We start from the raw sequence: 25,109 nt of genomic DNA, 5'->3' as shown, positions 1-25,109 counted from the left end.
TCGTTTCAATCTCCATGCGCACATTCACTTACTCCCGTACTATCGAATCGGTCAAAGGTTGTGGCTCTGCTAAGTCTTATAAGAATTATTTTGGCTCCAGAAGGACACGTAGTTGGATACCCCTGGTTTAGGATAAATATCGAGAAGAGAATGGGTGGATTTATATGCTAAAGACTCATAAGGAAAAGCAATGGAATGATTGTCTAAAATTAGGAAGGTTGTCGTCACTAAACAAAATACTATTGTCTAATGTGATCCATTAAAACCGAACAGTAAACAATTTTGTGATTGATCAGAAAAAGATAATAACGATCATTTACTTATTATTATTATTATTATTTTTATTATTATTATTATTATTACGGGCAACTCCAGGGAGTCATTAGACTCATCGAGGGAGGCCCAAAATCATATTCATCACAACTATTCAACATTCATACACTATCTATTATACCTCGCCTTAAACTCATTCACTGTCACAGCATCCACCACAAACTCAGGGAGCGCATTTCACTCATTCACTACTCTGAAAGTAAAGAACCCAGCTCTAACACCTTTCAAATTTAGCCCAGTTTCCATGGATGTCCCCTAGTCCTCCCACAACCAGCCCTGTTCTCAAAAATATCTTCTGAATTAATTTTATAGAAACCCTTCAGTAATTTGAATGTCTCGATCATATCTCCCCTCCTCTGCCTATCAACCAATTTTTGCAACCCACAAATCCTCAACCTGTTCTCATAAGGTTCATTCCACAGACCTGCTATCATCTTGGTCACTCTCCTCTGGATCCTCTCCACCTCCTCCCCATCAAGAAGAAACCTAGGTGACCAAACAAAATCTGGGCACAGTAGTCGAGATGGGGTCTTATCAAGGCTAGATACAGAGGAACAATAACCTGCTTGTCTCTGCTTGTCAACGTATTCTTCAGCAACCAAGTGATTTGATGAGCTGATTTGGCCACTTTTGCAATGTGTCCCCTAAATTTCAATTCCTTATCCACCAACACTCCTAAATCTCGTGCCTCATCAATTTCCTGGAGCACAGTTCCACCAATGCAGTAAACTGCCGGAAATCTTTTCACCCCAAAATGCATAACCTTACATTTTGCCACATTAAATTGACATCCATTCTCCTTAGCCCAGACCTCCAATCTATCCAAATCATCCTGCAAAATTTTGACATCATCTGCATTCACTATTGCCCTACCCAACTTCGCATCATCCACAAACAAATGAACTGTTCCTCTCAGATCCTTTCCTATATCATTAATGAACAAATTAAACAGCAGTGGTCCAAGAACAGATCCTTGTGGCACACCACTAGTCACTGGCCGTCTTGTGGACTCTACTCCTAAGTAAACCACTCTCTGATATCTCTCTGTCAACCACCCTCCTATCCATCTCACCAACCCTATGTCCATCCCCATATGCTGCAATTTACTGATTAGAATTCCATGTGGTATACTGTCAAAGGCCTTAGCAAGTCTACTGAAAACTAATTAGTTTTCAGTAGAATCACTGAAAACTAATTACCCTTATCCAGTTCAGCCGCCACTGTGTTATAATACGTGAGCGTTACTGAGGCATGACCTACCCTTCACAAAACCATGCTGTCCCCTGATACAGTATCCCATTTCAATCCAATCTTGTATTTTCCTCTTGACTATTTTCTCTAAGACCTTGATAATGATTCCTGTTATGCTGATTGGCCGGTAATTTTCAACAGCAGCCTTGGAACCACCTTTGTGCAGTGGAACTATTTTCCCCTCTTTCCATCCCCTTGGGACTGACCCAGACTGGAGGCGCAAATTAAACAAAATGGTCAAGGGCACTGACAATTCTTTAGCCGCTTCACGTACGACACGAGCTGGTATACCATCCAATCCCACAGATGTATTGACATTGAGGTTTTGTAATAGACTAGTTACCTCTACTTCATTCATCACAATTCCAGGATAAGCTGTTCGTTCTTCCATTGCTGCAAAGTCACCACCTGGATGATATACTCTTGCAAAGTGCTCACTCAGTAATTCCACAATATCAACTGATTCGGTTACCTCCCTACCCTCAGCATTTTTTAAGATCATTCTACCATGAGCATTTTTCCTTTTACTTGCAACATATTGAAAAAAACTGTTTGGGATTCTCTTTAGCCTGCATGGCCAATTTTCTTTCGTAATCTGCTTTTGCTTTTCTTACCACCCTTGTTACCATCCTGGCCTGAGCTTTATACTGTTCCTGCGCCTGATGGTCACCTATCTCCTTAAATACCCTCCACAATTGTTTCTTTTTTTGCAGCTCAAGCTTAATAGTGTTATTCATCCATTTAACCGCTACTTGATTTATTATTCGGACTCTTGGTATACAGTCAACCATTGCCTCCTGCAAACAGTTCTTAACCACCTCCCATGGACTATCAACATCCAGCCCTTGCAGTTTTACATGCCATGGCACTGAGCCAAGCACACACCTAAGCTTGTCATACTTACCAGTCCGGTAATTCCACATGTACCCTGTCTTAATTATAAATTCCACTTCTTTAGCCACCTTCCAAGTCATGACCTTATGGTCACTCTCACCAATTGGTGGCAACATGGTCATGTTCGTTACAGCAACATTCTCAGTTGCAATTACAAGGTCCAGCACTCTCTGCCCCCTGGTATTTTCCACTACATGTTGCCATAGATAGTTGTCCCTTAATAACCGCATAAAATCCAATTCCTTCCTCCCATGTGCCCTCTCCTCTTTCCAGTCAATGTTACCATAATTGAAATCACCCATAATAATTACCCTCCTTCCACTCATTTCTTCTATTTGCCTATGCATACTATCCCCACCATCTATTCCATCACCTGGTCTATAGCAGCACCCAATTGTATATTTTGTTCTGCTAGATTCTATCTCACACCAAACAGCCTCAAATGTGCTCTTTTCTCTATCCTGCAGTTCAACTTCTATACTCCTTGGCTGCAGCTCATCAGCTATCATCTATAACACTCCTCCCCCCTTTTTATTCACCCTGTCACTGCTGAACACGCTATACCTGTCGTATTCAATCCCACTAGCTTTATCATCTTCTGTCTGCCATGTTTCACTAATACCAACAACCTGCGGCCTGGAAGTGCCAACCATGGTCAAAAACCCTTCCTTCTTGTTCCTAATACTCCTGGCATTAGTGTACATGAATTGCAGATGCCCATTTTTCCCATCCCTACTTTGATGCCTTATACTAACTATCCCATTCTGATTTCTTGTCCTTCGGACTCGCTCGGGCATAATATACTCATTCATACACTCAACTGCCTCCCTACAGTCTGCATATCTACTCCCCCTTCTTAATAAATCTAGTTTCCCTGAGTCTGTACATCCACTTCCACATCGTTCATCAACACTTTTTCAAGTCTCCGTACACCAACTCCATTCAAATGTAACCCATCCATCTTATATAAGTCCTTTCGCCCACCGAACGCATTCCACAAATTCCACACCACTCTGCATAACCCACGCATAAAGTCATTGGCAATTATGGCCCTCCTTCTAAACACTTCACTGTCATACTGCGGTAAGATACTCACCATCCTAACTCTCTCACTCTTCTCTTTTGCTACCTCAAATAATTTCCTCACATCCTCTATCATTTCCAGTTTGTCCTCTTTCAAATCATTTGTTCCTGCCACGGTTATCATCTCTTTCACCCTCTGTTTTTGCAGTCGAATAGATTAGCCCTAATAGATTTTTTATGTCCTTTATGTTTGCACCCGGCTGGTACGACTTCGTTAAGCTCTCAACTATTACACCTCTTAATAGCGAATCCCCATACAGCACTCGCTCCTTCATTTTATTGATGTTTACGAACATTCTATTATTTGCCGTCACAGACTTTCGCCGGTTATTTGTCGGTACGTTCAACACACATTTTTCCATACGCTCAGTTGAACAGTTGCCTTTTAGCTCTGTGTATCGCACCGTTCAAACGGGCCATTTCACTACTCGCATTTATCTCACTATTTTCATTATCAATCAAATCATCCATTCGTTGTGTATTTCTGCTTTTATTTACACTTTCAACGACGCTCTCACACCAATCTTGCACTACCACGCAATTCTCTAGCACACTGCCATTTTATACATTCTGACTATCGTTAACGATATCACTCTCGCCACACGAGACACGCTTGAAATCCTCATTCTCTTTACACTTTCTGCACATATTAACTCCACTATCACTTTCTAACCAGACCCCCGTCGCTCTTCGCAAGGCATACATCTCACAGACTGCACATTGCATAAATTCGTTTACATCAAAACTCTTAAATAAACATGGCGACCTGGTCGCCATTTTTTTCTTTATCGGTGCCATATGTACGCTACCTTATCTTAAAATTAATAATTAAAATAACAGAAAACACGCAAAAATTGCACAGACACACCAAGAAATAAAAAGAAAACAATACTACTTAAAATTCTAGTAAAATTTCTAATGTTAACACAAAATACTACTAATCTTTTCAGGAGCTCTCGACAAGCCGACGATCTAATCAGTGCGACACCAAGCAACCTTATTATGAGATAAGTAGCTGATAGTTGAGATACTGATTGCAAGTTTGGTGATAATAATTTATTTTTTCTCTGTTTTTTAGGTAAACAATATAAAAAGAAAAAAAAAGGAAAAAGAAAAAAGAAAGAAGTAGAAAAGGAAGAAAAAATTTCTTCTTTAGGGTTCATATTAGGGTTCAGACGAATAGATCACTTCTAAGGAAAAAATCATATAGTTACAAATCATGTGCTAAGTAATCTTAACTGGACAGACATAAATGGATAGCCACACAAGCCTTCAAATAAAATTTTACTTTAGGTTCATGGAATGTGAGAAGCTCCATACCATGAAAATAAGAAAGCTGAGATCGTCTTCACTGGACGGATTTAAATGGATAGCCATGCAAGCCTTGGAGTAATACTTTCGATAGTGGCGGAATGCATACTGATGAGTGCATATGATTTGACGCCCTTCGAGGTAGTGTACGTGTTGAATTTTGGTAGCTAATTTCCAAACTCTGTTATACATACCCCTGGAATAAAAAAAAAGCTTAAAAAAAGGAAGCTTTAAACAGGAATCACCTCTGGAGGTCAATTCGAAATTCAGAACAATTCGAAAATTTCCGCTAAGACATGAAGAATGACTAGGAATCTAATGAAGAAATGCCATCGAATACTGCCACTATGTACAGTATATGGCAATTAATCTTTCGGCTGATGAGTTGATCCATCTGAAGAATCACCCGAGGAGAATTTCACTGAGTTAAAGGAAGTCCTTTGATATAAAAAAAGATCTCTAAAGTCTTTAAATAGATTCTCTAGCTTCAGAATTGAAAGAACAGATGGACTTCATTGCTGAATAGAGGTAATTATCTACACTGGCGTCAGGGAAGTACGTTGCAATCCCGAGCCTGAACTGATACTTCATATAAGACTTAATTTGTTCCGTGTGTGTGACCTCGACGCTCCAATTGACAATTAATGTCTTTAGGAGGTGAAGCAATATGCTTTTCATATTCCCCGCCTATCTGTTACGGCTACAGTGAGGGTAGAATTTTATAAGCAGTTTGCTGTATGCAGAATTTGAGTGTACGTTATCCGTAACAAAGGATCGTTCTGTGTTACTGGACTATGAACACTGAACAATTAGTAAGCATACTAGAGTTAGAACCCACCACAAGAAAAGTGGGTTTATGAGTTTGTGCTCGTGATGAATTGCCACAACACCCGATCAGACAACAACAGTCGATGTTCGTCGTGAACACGGATCCGACCTGGTTGCCAGGACAACATTGGCAAGCTATCTATATTAAAGACAAACACGGCGATTTTTTCGATAGCTTCGGAAGTCCACCCAAAAATGATATTGTTAACTTTCTGAATATCAACACTAATAAATGGCATTATAATTCTGTAGCTGTACAAGCTAAGGAATCTGTCGCGTGTGGTTTGCACTGTGTATATTTTTTAATATTGAGATGTCGTGGTCTTTCTATGCAAAATATTATTAGCAAATGTTATGCTAAGGATTTGTGGTTAAATGATATTGTATTAACTTATTCTGTTACAGATCATTTACTGAAAATAAAAAATAATTTAAAAAAATTGTTTTTTCAATTGCCATTTTTTCCACACCAGTTTCTTATTCCCCACAGCTTTCGGGTAGATAAAAAGACGAATTTGGTACTCGTGCTAAGGATTTGCGGTTAAATGATATTGTATTAACTTATTCTGTTACAGATCATTTACTGAAAATAAAAAATAATTAAAAAAAATTGTTTTTTCAATTGCCATTTTTTCCACACCAGTTTCTTATTCCCCACAGCTTTCGGGTAGATAAAAAGACGAATTTGGTACTCGTTCTTCGAGCTCTCTTGCGGGCAGGGATCGGAGTGGAAGCATTTTCTGGCTGACGTTAATGGTTGATGGGAATGGTTCTGGGTATTCGGTTTGTTCAGTGAAGGTTATAGATGTGGCAGTCTATGTTCCTGTTGCTCTCCTCTGTATGAGCCAATTGGTTTTTTAAACCCAAATACTTTTGCAGAACATTTAAATATGCTTTTACTTTTTCATCTGCATATTTATATCTTATTTTTAAAATGGCACTCATTTCAACATCCAGTGTGTACAATTCACGCTCCTCTGGTGATTGGAGTAGCATGAATATTTTAAACATATCCATTTTCTAATAAGTGAACTCAATAAAGGAACAATAATACTACCTAATAATAGGAACAGTGCGCCCCCATGCTATAAAACCAGTTTTCTTCTAGTAATGAAGGGAAGCGATTTGTTACTTAGTGCTCTTATAATTTTTTTTCCTTCGTAGCCGTGACTTCTGATTATGCTTTTGTTGAATATTTCCACATAAAACATTTTTGCAGATTTCACAGAGTGTTACTCTGTGAAATCTGCAAAAGGTGATTTGGCTGGAAGTGCAGTGTTTTAAAGCATCATTTGCTTGTTTTGGAGAGGAATGAGATACGCACACTGATGAGATATTCATAACGTTTGAGTGTATCAGCCATTCATTGATAAACACTGTATTGGGGTCTTCTCCTGGCAAAATCTGTGACCTTAACCGTAAAATATCAGGTGTTTCCTGTCTAAAGTTTAAAACTAAATATGAGTGGGGTTCGCGTGTTGCATCTTTATAAATCAGAATTAACACGTTCGTTTGTCCTGGAAATATTTGGAAAGCTAAATGAGAAAACTGTAAAGAGTCTCAGGGATTTTTAAAAGCAATAACATAATGACTATTGAGAGAATTGTACGAAAATGTGTACCTTTACAGAATAAATTTTGTGTCAGTAGAATGACAGTGAGGTTACGGTGATGTGAACCTTTTATGAAAACATCAGCTATTTCCGTGCTGTCCTTAGCCTGGTGAACCAAATTATCGATTATAAGTAAATTTCTCACATTTGAATCAAATTCAGTAACTTCAAACCATTTACGAATTCTATGTTGGTAAATGTTTTAAATTTATCCTGATTTTCTCTGTAACAGTAAACGATTCGCTCCGGTGGTGGTTTGATTAGTTGATTACAATGTTCTATGAGAGAAAACATGAATGTGGTTTTTCCTGACTGAGTAGGTTCGGAAATAATGCATGTAAATGGATGAATAATAATCAAATAGACTGTGATTATTTTTATATAATCAGAGATCATGTAAAAACAAATAGATACTTGTTTTTAATATCAAAAAATCTTCCCATCAAGATTTTTTTTATCACAGTCACCATGTAATCATGCCAAGACGAATTTTTTCTTTTTAAATTCTAAGAAAGAAAAAAAAAGCTATTGTGGAATAATAGTAACAATAACAGTGATGTGAAAACTGTATAAGAGAAGGGCGACACTGCAAATTATCGTGTTGGGAAACAATCATGGATTTTTACCTACCAGGTAGAATGTTGTTTAGTTTTCTGTCCCATAGATGGCATCTTTTGCTTATGGAGTATATGAATGTAAGGAATTATCCTTTAAAATATCCATTGGGAAAACTGCATGTGTCTGTTGAAGCTATGTGCTTCGCAAAAGTGTATCCAAATCTGTTTGTTACGGAGGTCGTTTTGAGTTGACAGCTCCATTTGTCTCTATGGACAGAAAATGGTACAGGAATTTGGATGTTTTGTGGCTCACCCCTTACTGCTGCTATCATAAATTCCAGATTATTATCAGTGGCAGCGTGAGAATTTAAAATAATGCCTTTGCATTTGGTTACAATCTTACCCCCGCGTTCTGTAGGAATAAGAGTTGGGGCCTGTGGTAACAAACTCAACCATATAGTCACCGTCAAGTTCGTCGCCTAGCTCCCCAAGGTAGCGACTAGTGGACGGCGAGTAATTGCCCTGTTTTTCAATGAAAATGACAGAATCATTTTCAATGAAAATGATTCTGTCATATGAGGTCATATTCAGTCTCTGAATATGACCTCATATAACTTTATCCTACCGTAGGCAGCCACAAATGAGGAGATGACAGCATTCCCTTTCCTATTTTCAGGCTCGGCGGCTTCTATAGGAGAGAGTAGGCAACCATCATTTGCTCTTCTGAAACTAAGCTGGCATCTTGGATAACTTTACTGTTATCTAAAAAAAGTTCTACTAGGTCTTCATAAGAGGAAATCACCTGGGTCTGAATTCTTAACATTCTCATACCAAGTCTTCCCCATAGGGAATTCAAACAAACCTTAGCAAGTGAACGTTGACCAGGATTTTTACTAATGTGTTCACTATTTAACATAACACCTTCCCATAGCAAAAACTCATTGAGATAAGGCTGTCGGTTCTGACCTTCAGGCCATCCAGATGCTTCGTGTTTCAGCTTCAGAAAGGTATCAATGTAGTTAGCAAAGAAGTTTTCTTCACCTTCAAATTTTTGAGAAAAATTCCACACCTCGTAAAATTCTATAACTTTATAACTGTGAGCACGTGCTAAATCAAATTCTGGAATGCACCAAAAACTGGAAAATATCGGTCCATATGAGAGCATAATGGGGCCATTTCAGAAGCACACTTTGCACACATGGGAAGATTATTTTTTTGGTCACTGTGATGGGCAAACCCGGTAAAAAGAGATCGGTAGGTGCTTCCACTTTTGCATGGCAAATACCAAAGTATTCCCCAGGAGAATAGTCGAAAGTATCGAGAATAACTTCGGGATGCCCCAAAGGATATACCTGGTATTTCATTACCCATGGGTAAAGGCTATTGAAGTCCAAATAGTGAATAACTTCCCCCTTCTGACTGAATTTTGTGACATATTTTGTAGCAGTCAGTTCTGCCGCCATGCAGAGCACTACGAGGTAAAATGAGATCTGGAATATTAAGAGCAGCAATAAAGTTTTTCAAGGGTGTGTTTTCAGAAATTTCTGTATTAAATTGGCATTCCCAAATTGAGATTACGCCAAATTCTTTGCTACAAAAATAGTTTTCGCAATCCTTCATTTGCTAAAAAAGGGAAATCATGTCTGTGTTTCTGTATGGTTGGTATGTACTTGGTCTGTAGCATTTTTGACACCCATGGTAGAAGAAACTGTAATATTCATATAAAATGCTTCCACATTTCCCATCAACAAAATAAGGTCCGATGTGGACTTCTCCCCCCACAGAACATGCATGTTGTATGGTTATGTTGTTCTTGCCATTTGAGCCAAGCCAAAGCCTTTCAACTTTGCACTTTTGCCCCTATGTAACCCAAGGGCAGGAAATATGGCCAAAGTGTTAGGTTTTAAAAAGTTTTGGAGATATACTCTGAAACATACTCCGGCAATTATAATGTCAACGAGAAAGAGGTCAATATGGGTGAGCTCTATGAAGAGAGGGCGAAAAGTGTTGTAACTCTCACGCAAACTCACATCATTTTTCTTACAAGCTAAAAGTTCTGCTTTCAGGCAGTATTCACTGTTGTACCAAGTATCGAACTCTGTACGAGTTTCTTTGTTCATAAATTCCGGCTGGAAATATGATTTTATGGGGATGACTCCACGATAATCCAGAAAATCGGATGTGTGAAACTTATGAGGAAAGAAACCCTTACGAACTTCTGGGAGATCGAACATGGCTGGTAGTTTCCTAAGAGCGACACCAATGTAGGAAAAACTGTCAAGAAATATGATGTTTAAAGGGTCATAATAGATAGCAAGTATCTTTGATCCATCAAACACTACACGGGGTTAGAAATTTTTTGAAAAAAGATATTCCAAAAAAAGTACCCGTCAAAACCACGAAAATTGTGTGCAATCACATAGACATTTTCGTATTTTGATTTGATAGTATGAAGGATCCTGTCATCTTGTCCCTGTTTCATGATATTCTTGACAGAAAACAACTCATCTAGAAACAGACCCGCACAGTTTTCACCCCCAGAACTCACGTTCGTGACTACCGAAATCAGCAATACATAAGACTGGTACATGACGATGATTTTTAGCTATACTTTCTGTGTCAAAATATCATAGAAACTTGCTTATTTGAGACCTCCGATTTTTGCACTGTTTTGATCTGTGTTGGGTGAACTAATTTGCAGTGGCTGCAGAAATTTTCAGGTGGACAGATGTGGATTTTATCTGTAGAAAAAGTAGTCAAATACTGTCCACAATGATGGAATTTTGAACATATATTATTTTGTATGTGCAAATTCAGACATTCGTTGCCACAGAAAAATCTATTGCATGATTCATATAAAAGAAGGTTCTGCATACTATGATTGGTGTTTGTACGACATCGAATGCTTATATTTTGGCATCTATGCATTTGCAATTTGATAGATTGTTTGAATGTTTTTCAAGTAACTGGAGTAATAACAGCTATTCCCAAACAGAGCTGGGACACTATGCACCAAATCATAATGAGAGTCGCGGTATAAAAGACAGATCTGCTTCTTTGTATTTGTACCCAGAAACGCCACAGAAGAATCAGAATCTGCTGACAAAATTACAATTGGTATTCCAGAGTCAAATGCTTTTGAAAGAGAGAAGCCTCTGGAATACCACAAGAATCAAGCTGAACCCCTACAATTTTGTGCAGAGTTAAAGCCCTCTTTGTTTGTATCTTTTTACAATCTAATTGCACTTGTCTGTATGTTTTGGCATCATCAGCATGTGATGAAACACCCAGAACAAGTGCTCGGGTCATGCAAAGACTGTCTTTGTTTGATATTTCCACAATAGTAATTTCCACAACAATAATTTCCACACTGCTTAGCCTGGACAAATTCATCCATGGTAAGCAGCGTTCTTCGTTTTACATCTTCCACACCACTAATCAGTAAATTAATTAATCAGTACGACATAAATAACGAGATTTGCCAAAAGAATCTCACATTTCGATTGGGTGACAGCATAAAATGCATCAACTATCCTTTGGATAGTTAGTTAAGAAAGCAACATGAATGATAAGTTACTATTGCTTTCTAAACTGGATGTAATAACCCCAAACGAATGTGAGAAAAAGTTAGTTCTGAGGATTAACACCACGTCCTGTGCTTTGTTCATTTTCTCCTGTCAAATCAACCTCTACAAAAATGGGGTGACAATTAAAAATATTTCCATCGCCATCAACAAAACGAATAATGGTTGATCGCTATTAAAAAAAAAGAAAAAATTACTTTCTAGATTTCAGAAATATCATTTAGAAATAAAAAAATCATAATCAACATAAGGTTCTTTTGCAATTTCGATACTACATCATGTTTTTACTAACAATATTTCACTAAACATCAACTCTCAAATTTTTCACAAAAATCCTAACAAGCAAAAAAAAAAACAATTAATTAATGCCTTATGGACATTTCACTAAACACTAAACAGTTTGAAGTATTTTCATAAAATGTTACTCATCATAATGTATTTTGCAATTTCGACACTATGCGATGGTTTCACTAACAAAATATTACTAAATAACCAGACTCAATTCCCAATCCCATAAGTCATTATATATATATATATATATATATATATATATATATATATATATATATATATATATATATATATATATATATATATATATATATATATATATATATATATATATATATATATATATATATATATATATATAATGACATGGGATTTCACTTAACACAAAACAGATTGAAAATCATGAACATGATTTTTGATTTTCCATTGCAAAAACCACCTTATAACTTTACAGACAAAATTCGCTAATGTAGTCGCTAAAAATTCAACTAATGTTAAATTTTCAAATGACATTGCTATAAAAATGATATAAAATTAACTTACCTTTTCTCCAGAAAAACTGATTTTGAAACTACAAACTGCTGAATACATGCAAATATTACAAATACTAGAAAGACAAATGAAAACAGCGAGCCAATTAGTCTATTTATAAAAAATCAGAACCAATGGAAAACCAATAACGACAGCATGTGACATCGAATAATTTAGTTCTCATCGATCACACGAGGTCAAATTGCAAACCTTTGCTACCCAACAGTAGCGTAATCAATTCCTGTATCACCTCGAAACAATTAGTCACAACAGAAAGCATGAGTAATACAACCATCGGAAAATTTACCTTTGAAGAAACCATGATACATCTATGAAAGGAAGTGATTCGAATAACTTAGTTCTCGTCATCACATGAGGTCAATTGCAAACCTTTGCTACTCAACACTAGTGTAAACATTTAGTCACATCAGAAAGCATAACTAATACACAACCCTGGGGAAAATTTTACCTTTGAAGAAACCACAATACGTCTATGAAAGGAAGTGATACGAATAACTTAGTTCTCATCGATCATATGAAGTCAATTGCAAACCTTTGCTACCCAACACTAGTGTAAACATTTAGTCACATCAGTAAACATGAGTAATACACAACCGTGGGAAAATTTTTTCGTTTGAAGAAACCACAATATGTCTATGAAAAGAAATGATTATTTAATTTACAATGTCTACCTAATGTACCCAATCTCTGAACGATAACTGGCTGGATATGAGTCACTCAGTTATCTACAAACAAGTCTAATTATTATTATTATTATTATTATTATTCCTGATACCTCCAAGGAGTCCGAAGACTCATCGTTGGAGGACATCTACAATTCTCTCTACACCTAACCTCTACTACGAATCATCTCCATCAACGCCATCTACCGCCCACTTCCAACACCACCACAACTAGTAATTTTTGTCTGTAAATTGCGTGTGTTCTGATGGGCCGATTTGTATGTATGCGGGATGAAAAACCCGAGTTTCCGGGAGAAAAAACCCTGCTACCTCCATATGAGATCGGCTAACTCACCTTCGATTGAAATCGACCATTGAAATTAATGAAAATTAACAGTGTGGGAAATAATTCACACACAATTTATTTATTTATTTTACTCATTTATTCTTATTATAATATGTAGTTAACTGAATTTTAAAAGTAAAATACAAAATAACCAATCATTTGAAAAAAAAAATCCAAATTGAAGGATGAGAAATTACCGATCACTGGCGGATATATTGGTCAGCAAAAGACAGGTGTTGTGAATATATGTTAGCTCCAGTAAACTATAATGAAAAAGTCAACTGCATTTTCAGACACTTGTGTTTGTGTTCTGTGCATTGAATATATGTTAAAAATCAACAATTTGAATATTCAGAAAACCTAGATAGTACCAAGATGTTCCCATTCTGGAAAGAAATGTAAGTTAAATTTTTTTAACTAAAACATAACATTTGATAATTGTAATTTCAATAATCACTGCTCATATGTTTTGGTAAGCATAATTCTAATACTGAATAGTGTTTTTTTCTTTATGCATTGGTGATATCTGTAAATTCCTACTTCTGAAATCACCGAGAATTCACACACGATTTGTTTATTTATTGAACTTTAAGATCGTAATTTTAGACAAATCAAAATATTCGGATGAATTATGATTAAAATATGAATTAGAATTAGAATATGAATATAGAAGAAAATACAGATGAGCTATGGAAAAAAAAGTGTGTGTTTGAGGGACACCAGTATGAAATTAAATTATTCAGAAAAGCTCGAAACACTGCCGCCATCACGGCTTACTCCAAGAATTCCCACCCTTTAACAGGAAAGAAATACAATGAAATGTATTGGAAAATTAGTACAGCCATCTATAGAAGAAAAAAAAAATGTATGTTTGACTGACATTATATATAATTATATAATTATATAATTAAATTAAATTAAATAATATAATTAAAGTAAATAGAATAAAAAAAGAGGAGGCTGTGTAGCTCAGTGGATGTGGCGTTTGCACACCGCAGCGCTTGGCCGCACGAAGGAAGACTTGGTTTCGAGTCTAGTCGGCGACTATAGGAAATTTTTCTAAGCCTTTTTTCGACCGGTTCCCGAGTTAGTCGATCTCTGGCACGGGCAAGCAGGTTTTTCCTCCCGGAAACTCGGGTTTTTCGTCCTGTAAACTCATGAAAATCGACCGTAGAACCCACATTATTTCAGACATTAAATATATTGTGTTAGGGTTAGGGACCACGAGATGGCGGCACATTTGAGCCGTCTCTCTTAACTGCGTACCGCTTAATTAGTGATAGCCTTGGGCAATCTGTCTCTGATTGGTACCAGTGGAGATTGAACTGTCCACTCAGTCTTTAAAAGTTAGATAGGGCTAAATGGCCTCGCCTACTCCCGTATACGGGAATAAAAAGGCGTTAGCTGATTTTTTTTTTTTTTATGTATAATTAATAAAACCTAAACACCGCCGCCATCACGACTCTACTCTACTCTAAGAATTCCCACACTTTAACAGGAAAGAAATACCCCAAAATGTATTGGAAAATTAGTACACCCGTCTATAGACAACCAAACACAAAACTTGATGACAATAATGGATGTGTGTCACCCTGGAAAAATTCCAAGATATCTTATCTCAAAAACATCGCCCACAATTCCATAGCCAAACCAAAACACCATGTGATATTACAGAGAGACATATGTTCCCCAGAAATTTCCAAACACATAACGTTACGATTCTTATCTCTAAATAACATCCACAAGGCATTTAGTAAACCAAACACACCACGTGATGTCCCTGACAGACGAGGGCCCCAGCGAAATTCCAAACATTCCAAAATCTATAATGACAAACATCCACGTCACGATTCCTTATCTTATCTTGTCTTAATCTTGTCAGAAGTGTCCCACCAATCACAACACGATTCCTTATCCACTAATAGGTCTTCCTTTCCATTCAAAACAATAACGTCACTTATTTACAACTAACAAATGATGTCACTTATCTTCATCTGATAACAACAAACATTCACGTCACAATTCCTTATCTTATCTTGATCTTAAACTTGTCAGAAGTGTCCCACCAATCAGCACACCATTCCTTATCATTCCTTATCGACTAATATATCTCCCTTTTCCATTCAAAACCATAACGTCACTTATTTACAACTAACAAATGACGTCACCTATTTAGAACTAATAAATTACGTCACTTATCTACATCTCATAACAACACACACCCACGTCACGATTCCTTATCTTATCTTGATCTTCATCTTGTCAGAAGTGCACCACCAATCACGACTGTAATCCTTATCTCTAATCATCACCCATAATTACATACGCGAGCAAAGCAAACAACGTGACGTCATATTCCCTCAGGGAAATTCCAAACATTCCAATCTAATGACGCCATGCCCATAAAAACGTCATCAAATGAACAAGCAATCACGTAACGATTCCTTATCTTAGATTGATCATGATCTTGTTCAAAGTGCCTACCCTACTACTTGTGTGAATTCGCTATGATTTCAAAAGTGATCTTACTTAAATATGCATACCACGTCAACAAAACCGTTTGTTCATTTAAGTTTACACATTTTATTTCAGATATTATTTACAATGTAATATGCAGAAATAGGAAATTACAGATATCACCAATGCATGTGGTGTTTTTCTTGTCATAACATTTCTTTGATGAGACATGTTCAATTGGCTGATTTGATACCGCTTCCCAGATGAGTATGCCATTTTCCACATACATTAATATTAGTAGCACTGCTATAAAAGCAAGTCTGTCCCACTTTTGCGATGGTTGTTGCTTTTCACCTGCAAAGAAAAAAAAAACTAATTTTTAGTGATTGGAAAGTTAGCAGATTACTATTATCCTAATACAGCAGTTAGTTTTGTATCAAAGCTTTACAGAAACCTAGAAATTTGACACATAAAACTGTGAAAAAGTTGGTTAGCAACACAGACTACTTATGTGAGACATAAACCCATTAGAAGAAAGTATAAACACAATCAAATCAAAGTCCCGACACTTTTACACACTTTTCAATGTGATTTGGCAGATATGTTATCGCATGCAAAAGAGAATGGGAGCATCTGTTTTCTTCTTGTATGCATTGATTATTTTTCCCGATTTGCGTGGGTTCGAACCCTGACGAAGAAATCAGCAGACGCTGTTGTCAATCTTTTCGAGTCTATTTTTAAAGAAGTGTCATGTTACATAAATACAGATCAAGGAAAAGAGTTTCACCAAAAAGTTCGTGCATTGTTTAAGAACCATAATATTCATTTCTATTATGGTGCTTAAACAATGCACGAACTTTCTGGCCGGTGCCTTCATTTCGACCAGGAGCGAAATGAAGGCCCCCATTGCAGAAAGATTTATCAGAACATTAAAAAGAAAGATCTACAAGTGGATGACGTATACTAAAAGTAAACGTTATACGAAAGTTTTGCCGACCCTTGTACATACTTATAACCTCACAACATACAGCACTATCGGTATGGCTCCTTCGGAAGTTAACCTTCACAACGAGGATCGTGTTTGGAAATATTTGTACTGACCCAAGATGAGACTACCGAACCAAAATTTCAAGTAGGTGATAGTGTGGTTTTAAGTGATGATACCCACAAATTTAGAAAAGGGTATTGGGGTAACTGGACGCGAGAATTGTTCACTATTGCTCAGGTTATTAATAGAAACCCTGTAGTATATGGAGTTCGCAGTCAGGACGGAGAGATAGTGGAAGGAACTTTCTATGAACCTCAACTGTGAAAGGCTAATATACCCAATGAATTTCCGGAAGTCATGTATCTAATCGAACAAGTACTTAAACACCGCAAACAGAAAGAAAACCTTCAGTAATTTCTTAAGTGGCTCGGTTATCCCTCATCGTATAATTCTTGGGTTCGTAGCGAAAATGTTTTACTTAAACCTTTCCAGTAACGCCAGTATGAACACGAGATCAGACTTAAAGGTAAATGGGAAGTTGCTCTTGCCGAAATTCATCTTCTGGAAGAATTTAGTAACATCGATTGCTGTTACGATGAGTTTAATGTGATACGTGGAGTTGGAGGAGGAGGAGGAAGAGTCAACACTATTGACAACAACAACATCACAGGAAATAAAGTTTTCGAAAAGTCTAAAGAAGGAATTTACAAAGTGTACAAGATTCCACATGGCAGTTACAATTCACCCTCTGAACTTCTTCAAGCAGTGTTTGATGTGAGTTCTGTGATTACTGGAAAAAAAGAACCCATACAGCACCATTTCTCTGACAGTCCCAAAAGATTACAACCTGTTGTTTCCCAAAGAGGCCTAGGGTTGGGGCCTTCTACTAGATTTTAATCAGATTAGTGTTAAACTGAAAGGTACAATCACAGGAAAATATCCAGTTGATATAAATATTTTGTCGCATATTTTGTTTATTCTGATTTAATCCAAGAACAGATAGTTGGTGATACATGTGCACCATTGTTACGAGTTCTTCAGTGCAGCGCCAAGTATTCCTTCGTTTTTGCTCAACCTGATTATTATCCGTTACGAAAACAAACATTTCACTCAATTAGCATTGAAATTCGTTCTCACAGCGGCGAGTTGTTCACCTTTAGTGGCGGCAAGATAATAGTTAAATTACAGTTCCGACAAGTGAAGGATGACTGATTATCTCAGATATTACACAATGCAGGCAGGTGGGGCTCAAATGTTTACAGCGCTCCAATACAGTGTGGGTACCGATTAGGTAGCATTTTCAGAAGTGCCTTCTCCTTTCTAAGTCCACTTTTAAAACCTGCAGCCAATTTGTCGGTCGTCAAGCCTTAAAAGCCGGTCAGCATATGATAGGAGATGTATTGGAAGGGATACCTGTACGTCGAGCCTTTATAAACAGAGCATCAGAAGCTGGGAAAAACCATTGCTGAAAAGGCTCAGAGCCAATTACTTCAGAGAGGTCAAGGAAGCAAGAAGAAAAAACGAATACTAAAAAAGCGCAAGCGAGATGACATCTTTTGCTGAGGATATGATGTCAGAGTTTGATATTTTTTCCCGCCCTGGTGTGTGTGTGTGTGGAAATAAGTACTTATATTACCTACCAATATCCAGTACTGACAGTGGAGGTCCTGTGGAGTTTTGCATACCAGGTACATCTGAAGAATACTTGGATTTGGGAAAAATCATACCTACGCGTTCGTGTGCGCATCACTAACAACGATGGCAAACCTATCGATGATTCTTCAGTTGGTGTTGTGAATAATTTTTTCCATTCCCTTCAGTCAAATTGACTTTTTTTCTCGAAATTAAACTAGTGAATGTGGCATCAGACACGTATCCTTATAGGGCTTATATTAAAAATCTACTAAATTATGACAGAAATGCTAAAATCAGTCAACTGACAAGTGAACTATTTGTTAAAGATGATGTGGCTCATGTTAGTGATATGTTTACCAAAAGTGAATGTGGGATGTGTAGATGACAATTTCGAATTAACCAATCGAAAAGTGTCGAGATGCTTGGGCGAATACACGTGACATCATGCATCAAGACCGGTACTGGATCAGTAACGTTTCTGTTCGTGTTCGTATGGTTCGCAGTTCTCCCGAATTTTGTTTACTGACTCCAAATGCTGATGCTAAGGCTAGGTGTATTGCCGAAATTTAAAAATACAATATAAAATAGCGGACTTTTATATCTATTTATTTATTTTTATTTTTTACGTTTTGCGCCCCAAAACTAGTTGCGCCCGTTACGGCACTGCTCAGAACAGACAAACCGACCGTGAATACACTCGTATCTACAGTCATAAAATACACACCTAATCCCTCATAGGAGGACTTAACCAGTCTTAACGGACGGTCGAGGAACGGAGGGGATCCTCCATACGAATAAATAAATAATAGCAATAATTACTGGTTGCAGAAATTTGCGCATTCTGGTAAAGGTATATTTGGTGCTTTTTGACTTTCCGCTTAATTAGCAAGCGTCAGTTACATATCGAAAATACCCCGTTACTTTCACCTGAGTGACGTTATAGTCGGCGCGTTGGCTGCACGTGAGTGACAACGTGTATCGGATTATGAAGTTAAGACAAGTAATGTAATCACTTGTTTGTGTTGTTTGTAAAGTTTCCATTGTTGCAGTTAAGAAAATATGTCCCTAATATTGATTAAACTTTATTTATCAATAGTATAGTTTTGCAAATTGTGAGAGATTAATATAATGGGATTTAAAATGCAGTTATGGAAAACTGCACAATAAATTGAATTCTGATAAAACGTTTGGGTAGGTACGGGAGTGAGATTACTATTATTCTTCTTAATATTATTGTTATTATAACGGTGTCTCCATGGAGTCAAAAGACTCATCGCAGGAGACCCTAAGTTGGCACACTAACCTTTATTCACACAATGCCTGTCTTCTTTAAATTCACAACCACCTCTGGTAACCCATTATTCTAATATTTATATACTGTAAACGTTATTTGGATGGATTTTACATGATTGGGGATTTTTTATTATTTCGTTTTGTTGAAAACAAGTAGCGGTGTTGAAATTATCACAGCAAGAGATATTTTTTAAATTGTTTTTGTTAACATTATACAGATATATCCATGGAGTGCAGAGATCCACACTAATTTATACACACAAATATATCTGTCCTTAAGCTCATTCACTGTCAGAGTACACAACTAATTCTAAAATAAATAAAAAAATTAATAAATTAAATGAAAAATTAAACTGAAAAAAATTAATATCATCATCATCATCAAATTCCTAACATGTACCCTCAAGGGGGTGTACAGGATAGGATAGTACTGCATGAAAAATTTACATCATTACTAACTTTTTCCCTACAATTTAACTCCAAATCAATCTATTACCTGTCAAGATACTGTTGTCTGATACTGTTGGATAACTCCAACAGTATCAGATCTTATATTTCTATCTTCTAAGGCACTTTTTGCCGTATCAATCCACGTATATCTTGGTCTTCCTCGGGATCTTTTTCCTGCCAACCTGGCAGAGAATACTTATTTTGCTAATCTTTCCTCTCCCATTCTATTTAAGTGACCATACCACCTGAGATTAGCTCTGCTAACACATTCCTGGATGCTAACAATGTCAAGTTCTTTCCTAATATCCTGTTTTTAATATGATATTGCCATTGATGCTATCTGTTCATGCCTCTATATATATATAGTCTGCACACCTTTACTAACAGACTCTTACACAATTTCCACATGGTACCCCATGGAAGTTATAATAAGAGTCATATTGAAATTTCCTTTGTGTTAATCATATAGAAACCTCTTAAGAACGTATAAATTCCTATCATTTCTCCTCTTTACAGCTTATCAACTAAACTTTTGCAACCTATACATCTTCAGTCTATCCTCATACGAAATCATAGGCCTCTCACCAGCTTAGTCACTCATCTCCGAATCCTCTCCACCACCTCCTAATCCTAAAGAAATTCACGTGACTAAACCTGTGCACAGTAGTCAAGATGCAGCCAAATCATAGCCTTAAAGAAGGGATAATAACTTCCCTATATCTTTACTTGTCAGTTTGTTCTTCAACATCTAGCTGAACCTTTGAACTGTTTTACTCACTTTAGCAATATGATTTTACATGACACCTCCATGGAATTAAAGGACTCATTACTGGAGGGCACTCTGCTACACGTGTCTGACCTTTTCTATACTACTTAATTTTTCTACAACACACAACTACCATCAATGCCATCTATTGCCCATCACCACCACCACCAGTGTTTGTTGCCTGTAAATTGTGTGTATTTTTTATATCCTCTGAATTCAACTCTCTGTCCACCATTATCACCAAGTCCCTGGTTTCAGTTTGCGACAGTCTAGTACCATCAATGTGATGCACAACATATAACCTTTTTTCAATATGAAGTGCATAATCTTACTTTTTTTTTTTTCAGCCTGTAATTTTTTCCCACTGCTGGGGTAACGGCCTCTGTCATTGCAGAGGCCTTTACCCCAGGATGGTTGGCTCTACTTCTCCCATGGTGACACACTTCCTGTGGGAGAGTATTTATTCACTTGTACGAATGAATGTATGAAGATGGAAGACAACCACAAACATCCATGCCTATGTGGGATTCGAACCTGCAGCCTTTTAGCTGGAGAGCGATACACTAGCCATATGTAACATTAAATTTACAATCATTATTCTTCATCCACAATGCCAATTTATTTGAATTATCTTGCAGGATTCATAATAATATTTTATAGTATAAACAACTCGCTAATAGTTTGATGGATTTTTTTTTACCTAGCATCAGAACACAATTATAACTGTGATAGGCACATAGCACTAAACTACATAATTGAGGGAAACAGTTTAAATTGTAACTGACAACAGAACTAATGTCCTCGTATGATGCCCTCTATGGGTTGAATAATCACAAAGTTGATTTCGAGAAGTCAGGTTATCAAGTCTTAAAACCATAGTTTTTCAGATCTTTGGTATTTAATGCAACCATACTTGTTTAGGTCAGGAGAGTACTTCATAGCTGATTCTATAAGTATTTTTTCAGATCTACCATGACTTCTATGTAACGAAGATGTTTTCCTCTATCTGATCCTGTGAAGCAGTATCCAGAGCATGAAGTCTGCCAATTCCAACTTCCATACAGATGATTACGGATGTAATTTCTGTCCAAAGTAGGACAAACTGCAGGCACAAGGAACTTTACACTCCAGATGTTCAAGAATATGCAGTTGATCTTTAGGAAAACGTATGAAGGTAGCTAGTTGAATGACAGGAGGTTTGAAAGTGGCATGGAGATCACATTTACAGAGTAAATTGCTAATGCAGAATCTTCTTTTACAAATCCATGCTACTCACCATATAGTGCAGCATATTCCTATCCACCCATTGCTGGATTTTATCCTTTAACCACCATACCTGCCTGGGCATGTTTATAAATCCAAAATTACATGGATGCGAAATATCCATTGAAGTAAATGTAACTATTGAATATTATAGAAAAATTATGTGGATACGAAGTGAATATTATTGATATGTTGTCGCATGGCTGGTTAAATAACTTTTCCAATACTTTAACCATATCTAAGTTATATTGCCAGTCTGGTTGGCCAAGTGGTTAACGTATCTGCTCTCCTGCCAAAAGGCTGGGTTCGAATCCCGCTGTGGGCATGAATGTTGTTTGTGATCGTCTTCTGTGAAAATACTGGTAGTGAGAGGGAGATGACATTGGTATAGATGATGATAGTAGTTACAGTTCGTTGTAGTTGGTAGATTGAGCAGTAGAGACGGAGAGTTGTAGAGTAGGTGTCCTCCCTTGATGAGTCCCTGGAGGTGTCATGTAATAATAATAAACAGGTTATTAACTAATCAGTTAGTGCACACTACAAAAGAAGAAAATTTTAAGGTTGGCAGTTCTTTTGTACGCCTTTGCAAATCAGTATCTTCATTGAGCAAGTACAGATTATTGTAACAGTCCTGTTGTTTGCTTTGCAACCCATTGCAGTTGACTGATTCACATGGATCACAAAGCAAACAACAGGACTGCTACAGTAATCTGTACTTGCTCAATGGAAATATTGATTTGCAAAGGTGTACAAAAGAAATTGCCAACCTTAAAATTTTCTTCTTTTGTAGTGTGCATTAACTGATTAGTTAATAACCTGTATAAAGATCAACTGCATATGGGATAAATCCATAGAATGAATTTTTGCACAAATGACTCACTTATTGCTTTTTGTTTTTTTTTTTTAACATTCAGCTGGCACAAACAGTTTTTTTTTTTTTTAAATCCCTCACATTATAAAAAAAAAAAAGCAACAGAATAGTCTTTCTGTTTAACTTTAGAAGCTTGGAGGGGGGGGGGGGGGACACTTCTTAAAATGAACAAAAACATTTTATATCATTTGGTATTCATTCTTTTTGGTGTATAAGAATACAGAACAAAACGTAAAGTATACAATTTATCTCTGAAGTAAGGAACTGAACTGCTAGTAATTAAAATAGCAGTATATAGTTATAAAAACATGGTACAGAAATAAAATGCTGTGAAAGATTGAAATAATGAAATTTATAATCACATGTTAGTGATTTAACTCTCAAAAACTGCTTATGCTAGCAATATAAAGCAGGAGTTAGAGAAAAAAAAAGCATTGTGGAAGGAATATATATATATATAAAAGGGTGATCAGCATGTGCAATATAAAGTACATTATGAGCAATATAAAGTACATTATGAGCAATATAAAGTACAAGCAAGAAAGGTTAACAAATATGGTAAGGAAGACTAAATCAGATTTTGAGAAAAAATTAGAGCAGGCCAAAGTAAATCCAAAAGAGTGTTGCTGTATAGCAAGTAAGAGAAAAAATGGTTATGGAAGGATAACTTTACTCAGTGTTGATGGTAAGAAAGTGACAGAAGTAGAAGAAATAATTCAGTTACTAAGTGATCACTTTGCAAAGGTATATCATCCAAATTGTGACTTTGCAGTTACTGACATGACAGAGACTGATGTGAAAATTGAGGTAGATGAACTGGAGGTACTCGGTACGTTGAAAAATACCTGCCTGGCTGGCTGAGTGGTTAGCATATTCGCTCTCCAGCCAAAAGGCTATGGGTTTAAATCCCACCATGGGGGGATTGTCTGTGAAAATACTTGTGGTGGTGGGTAGTAGATGATGGTAAGTAGTTGGTGAATTGCGTGGTAGAGATAGAGAGTTGTAGAGTAGGTGACCTCCCTCGATGAACCTTTGGACTCCTTGAAGGTATCACATGGTAATAATAATAATAATAAATACAGCTGTGGGCATGGATGTTATATCAGCTTGTGTACTGTAAGTAAAGTGACAAAGTTATTTAACCTAAGTCTTAGCTCTGGTAAGGTTACAAGGGAGTGGAAAGTGGATAAGGTAGTTCCAGGACATAAGTAGCAAATTACAGACCAGTTAATATCTCTGGAGTGGTGATTAAAGTACTGGAAAAGTTTGTTAAAAGTAAAATTCAGGAATGGGTGGATAGGAATATAATAGTCTGTAAAGGCAGCATGGCTTTGTAAAAGGAAGATCTGCAGTAATTTATTCACATTTTATAAGGTGACAGAGGAATGACTATACTATGAGTATAGTAATTAGCCTCCAGAGTGCTTTCTTCCAGATTGCTTAATCCCCTCATTTATCAATTTGACACTTACCTTCTTTAGCCTTTTGATCTTTGGAATATTCACACATCGATGCTGTTAAGTATGTTAGTTACTAAGCAGCATTTCTTTTCTTTTCAACATCTCATCCCATGCTTTAGCTCCAAGCTGTTCCCTAAGTGTCTCATAATCACTAACCTTATAATTCCGCATATATTCTTTCCTTGTTGTGAAGTCTTCATATGGTTAGCCATAACCTAGGTGATCACTTTATAATCACTCTCACTGACTGAAGGGAAGTTCAAAACTTCACTTGCAGTCATATCATCTGATAAAATGATCTGATCTAAAACTCTTAATCCCAGCATGCCTTCCCTTACATATTTGTATATAAATGAAATTATTTTTATGGCATGGCACATATTTAACTCTAATTTAAGCCAAATGTTTATAAGTTAGTAATTTTGTTATGCAATAAATGAAGAACTTATCTAAACTTGTGTCTTGTCTAATGTACATTACCTTTTAAAGTCTTGATGTGCAACCTTGTTTAATTGGGCCAAATATTGCTATTTCTGAGTTGGCTTAATTAATCAGAATCCATTTTGTATATAATGGATTCTGTGTGTATAATTGTGTAAAATGTATAGCATTTCAATCTTAT

The 25,109-nt window shown here is 36.7% G+C and overlaps 1 protein-coding gene across 5 annotated transcripts in view; it reads left to right on the top strand.

Annotated features, from left to right (window-relative positions):
* The first annotated feature begins 19,173 nt into the window (after window positions 1–19,173).
* Window positions 19,174–25,109, top strand: part of Dpm3 (Dolichyl-phosphate mannosyltransferase subunit 3) — an 82,411-nt gene continuing 76,475 nt past the window's right edge. The window contains exons 1-2 of one of the 5 annotated variants that reach the window (XM_090415943.1): window positions 19,396–19,575; window positions 21,859–22,067. In XM_090415943.1, coding sequence (XP_090272069.1) covers window positions 22,025–22,067 — 43 coding nt within the window. In that variant the 5' untranslated portion in view covers window positions 19,396–19,575; window positions 21,859–22,024. The other 4 variants (XM_090415977.1, XM_090415960.1, XM_090415969.1 and 1 more) reach the window with 4 other exon arrangements.

The sequence above is a fragment of the Typopeltis vanoorti genome, chromosome 1, assembly GCF_054136105.1.
Source record: "Typopeltis vanoorti isolate ZY-2024b chromosome 1, IOZ_Tvanoo_1.0, whole genome shotgun sequence".
Classification (NCBI taxonomy): domain Eukaryota; kingdom Metazoa; phylum Arthropoda; class Arachnida; order Uropygi; family Thelyphonidae; genus Typopeltis; species Typopeltis vanoorti.
Note: the sequence above shows the minus strand (reverse complement) of the source record. Positions and strands in the feature narration are given on the sequence as shown.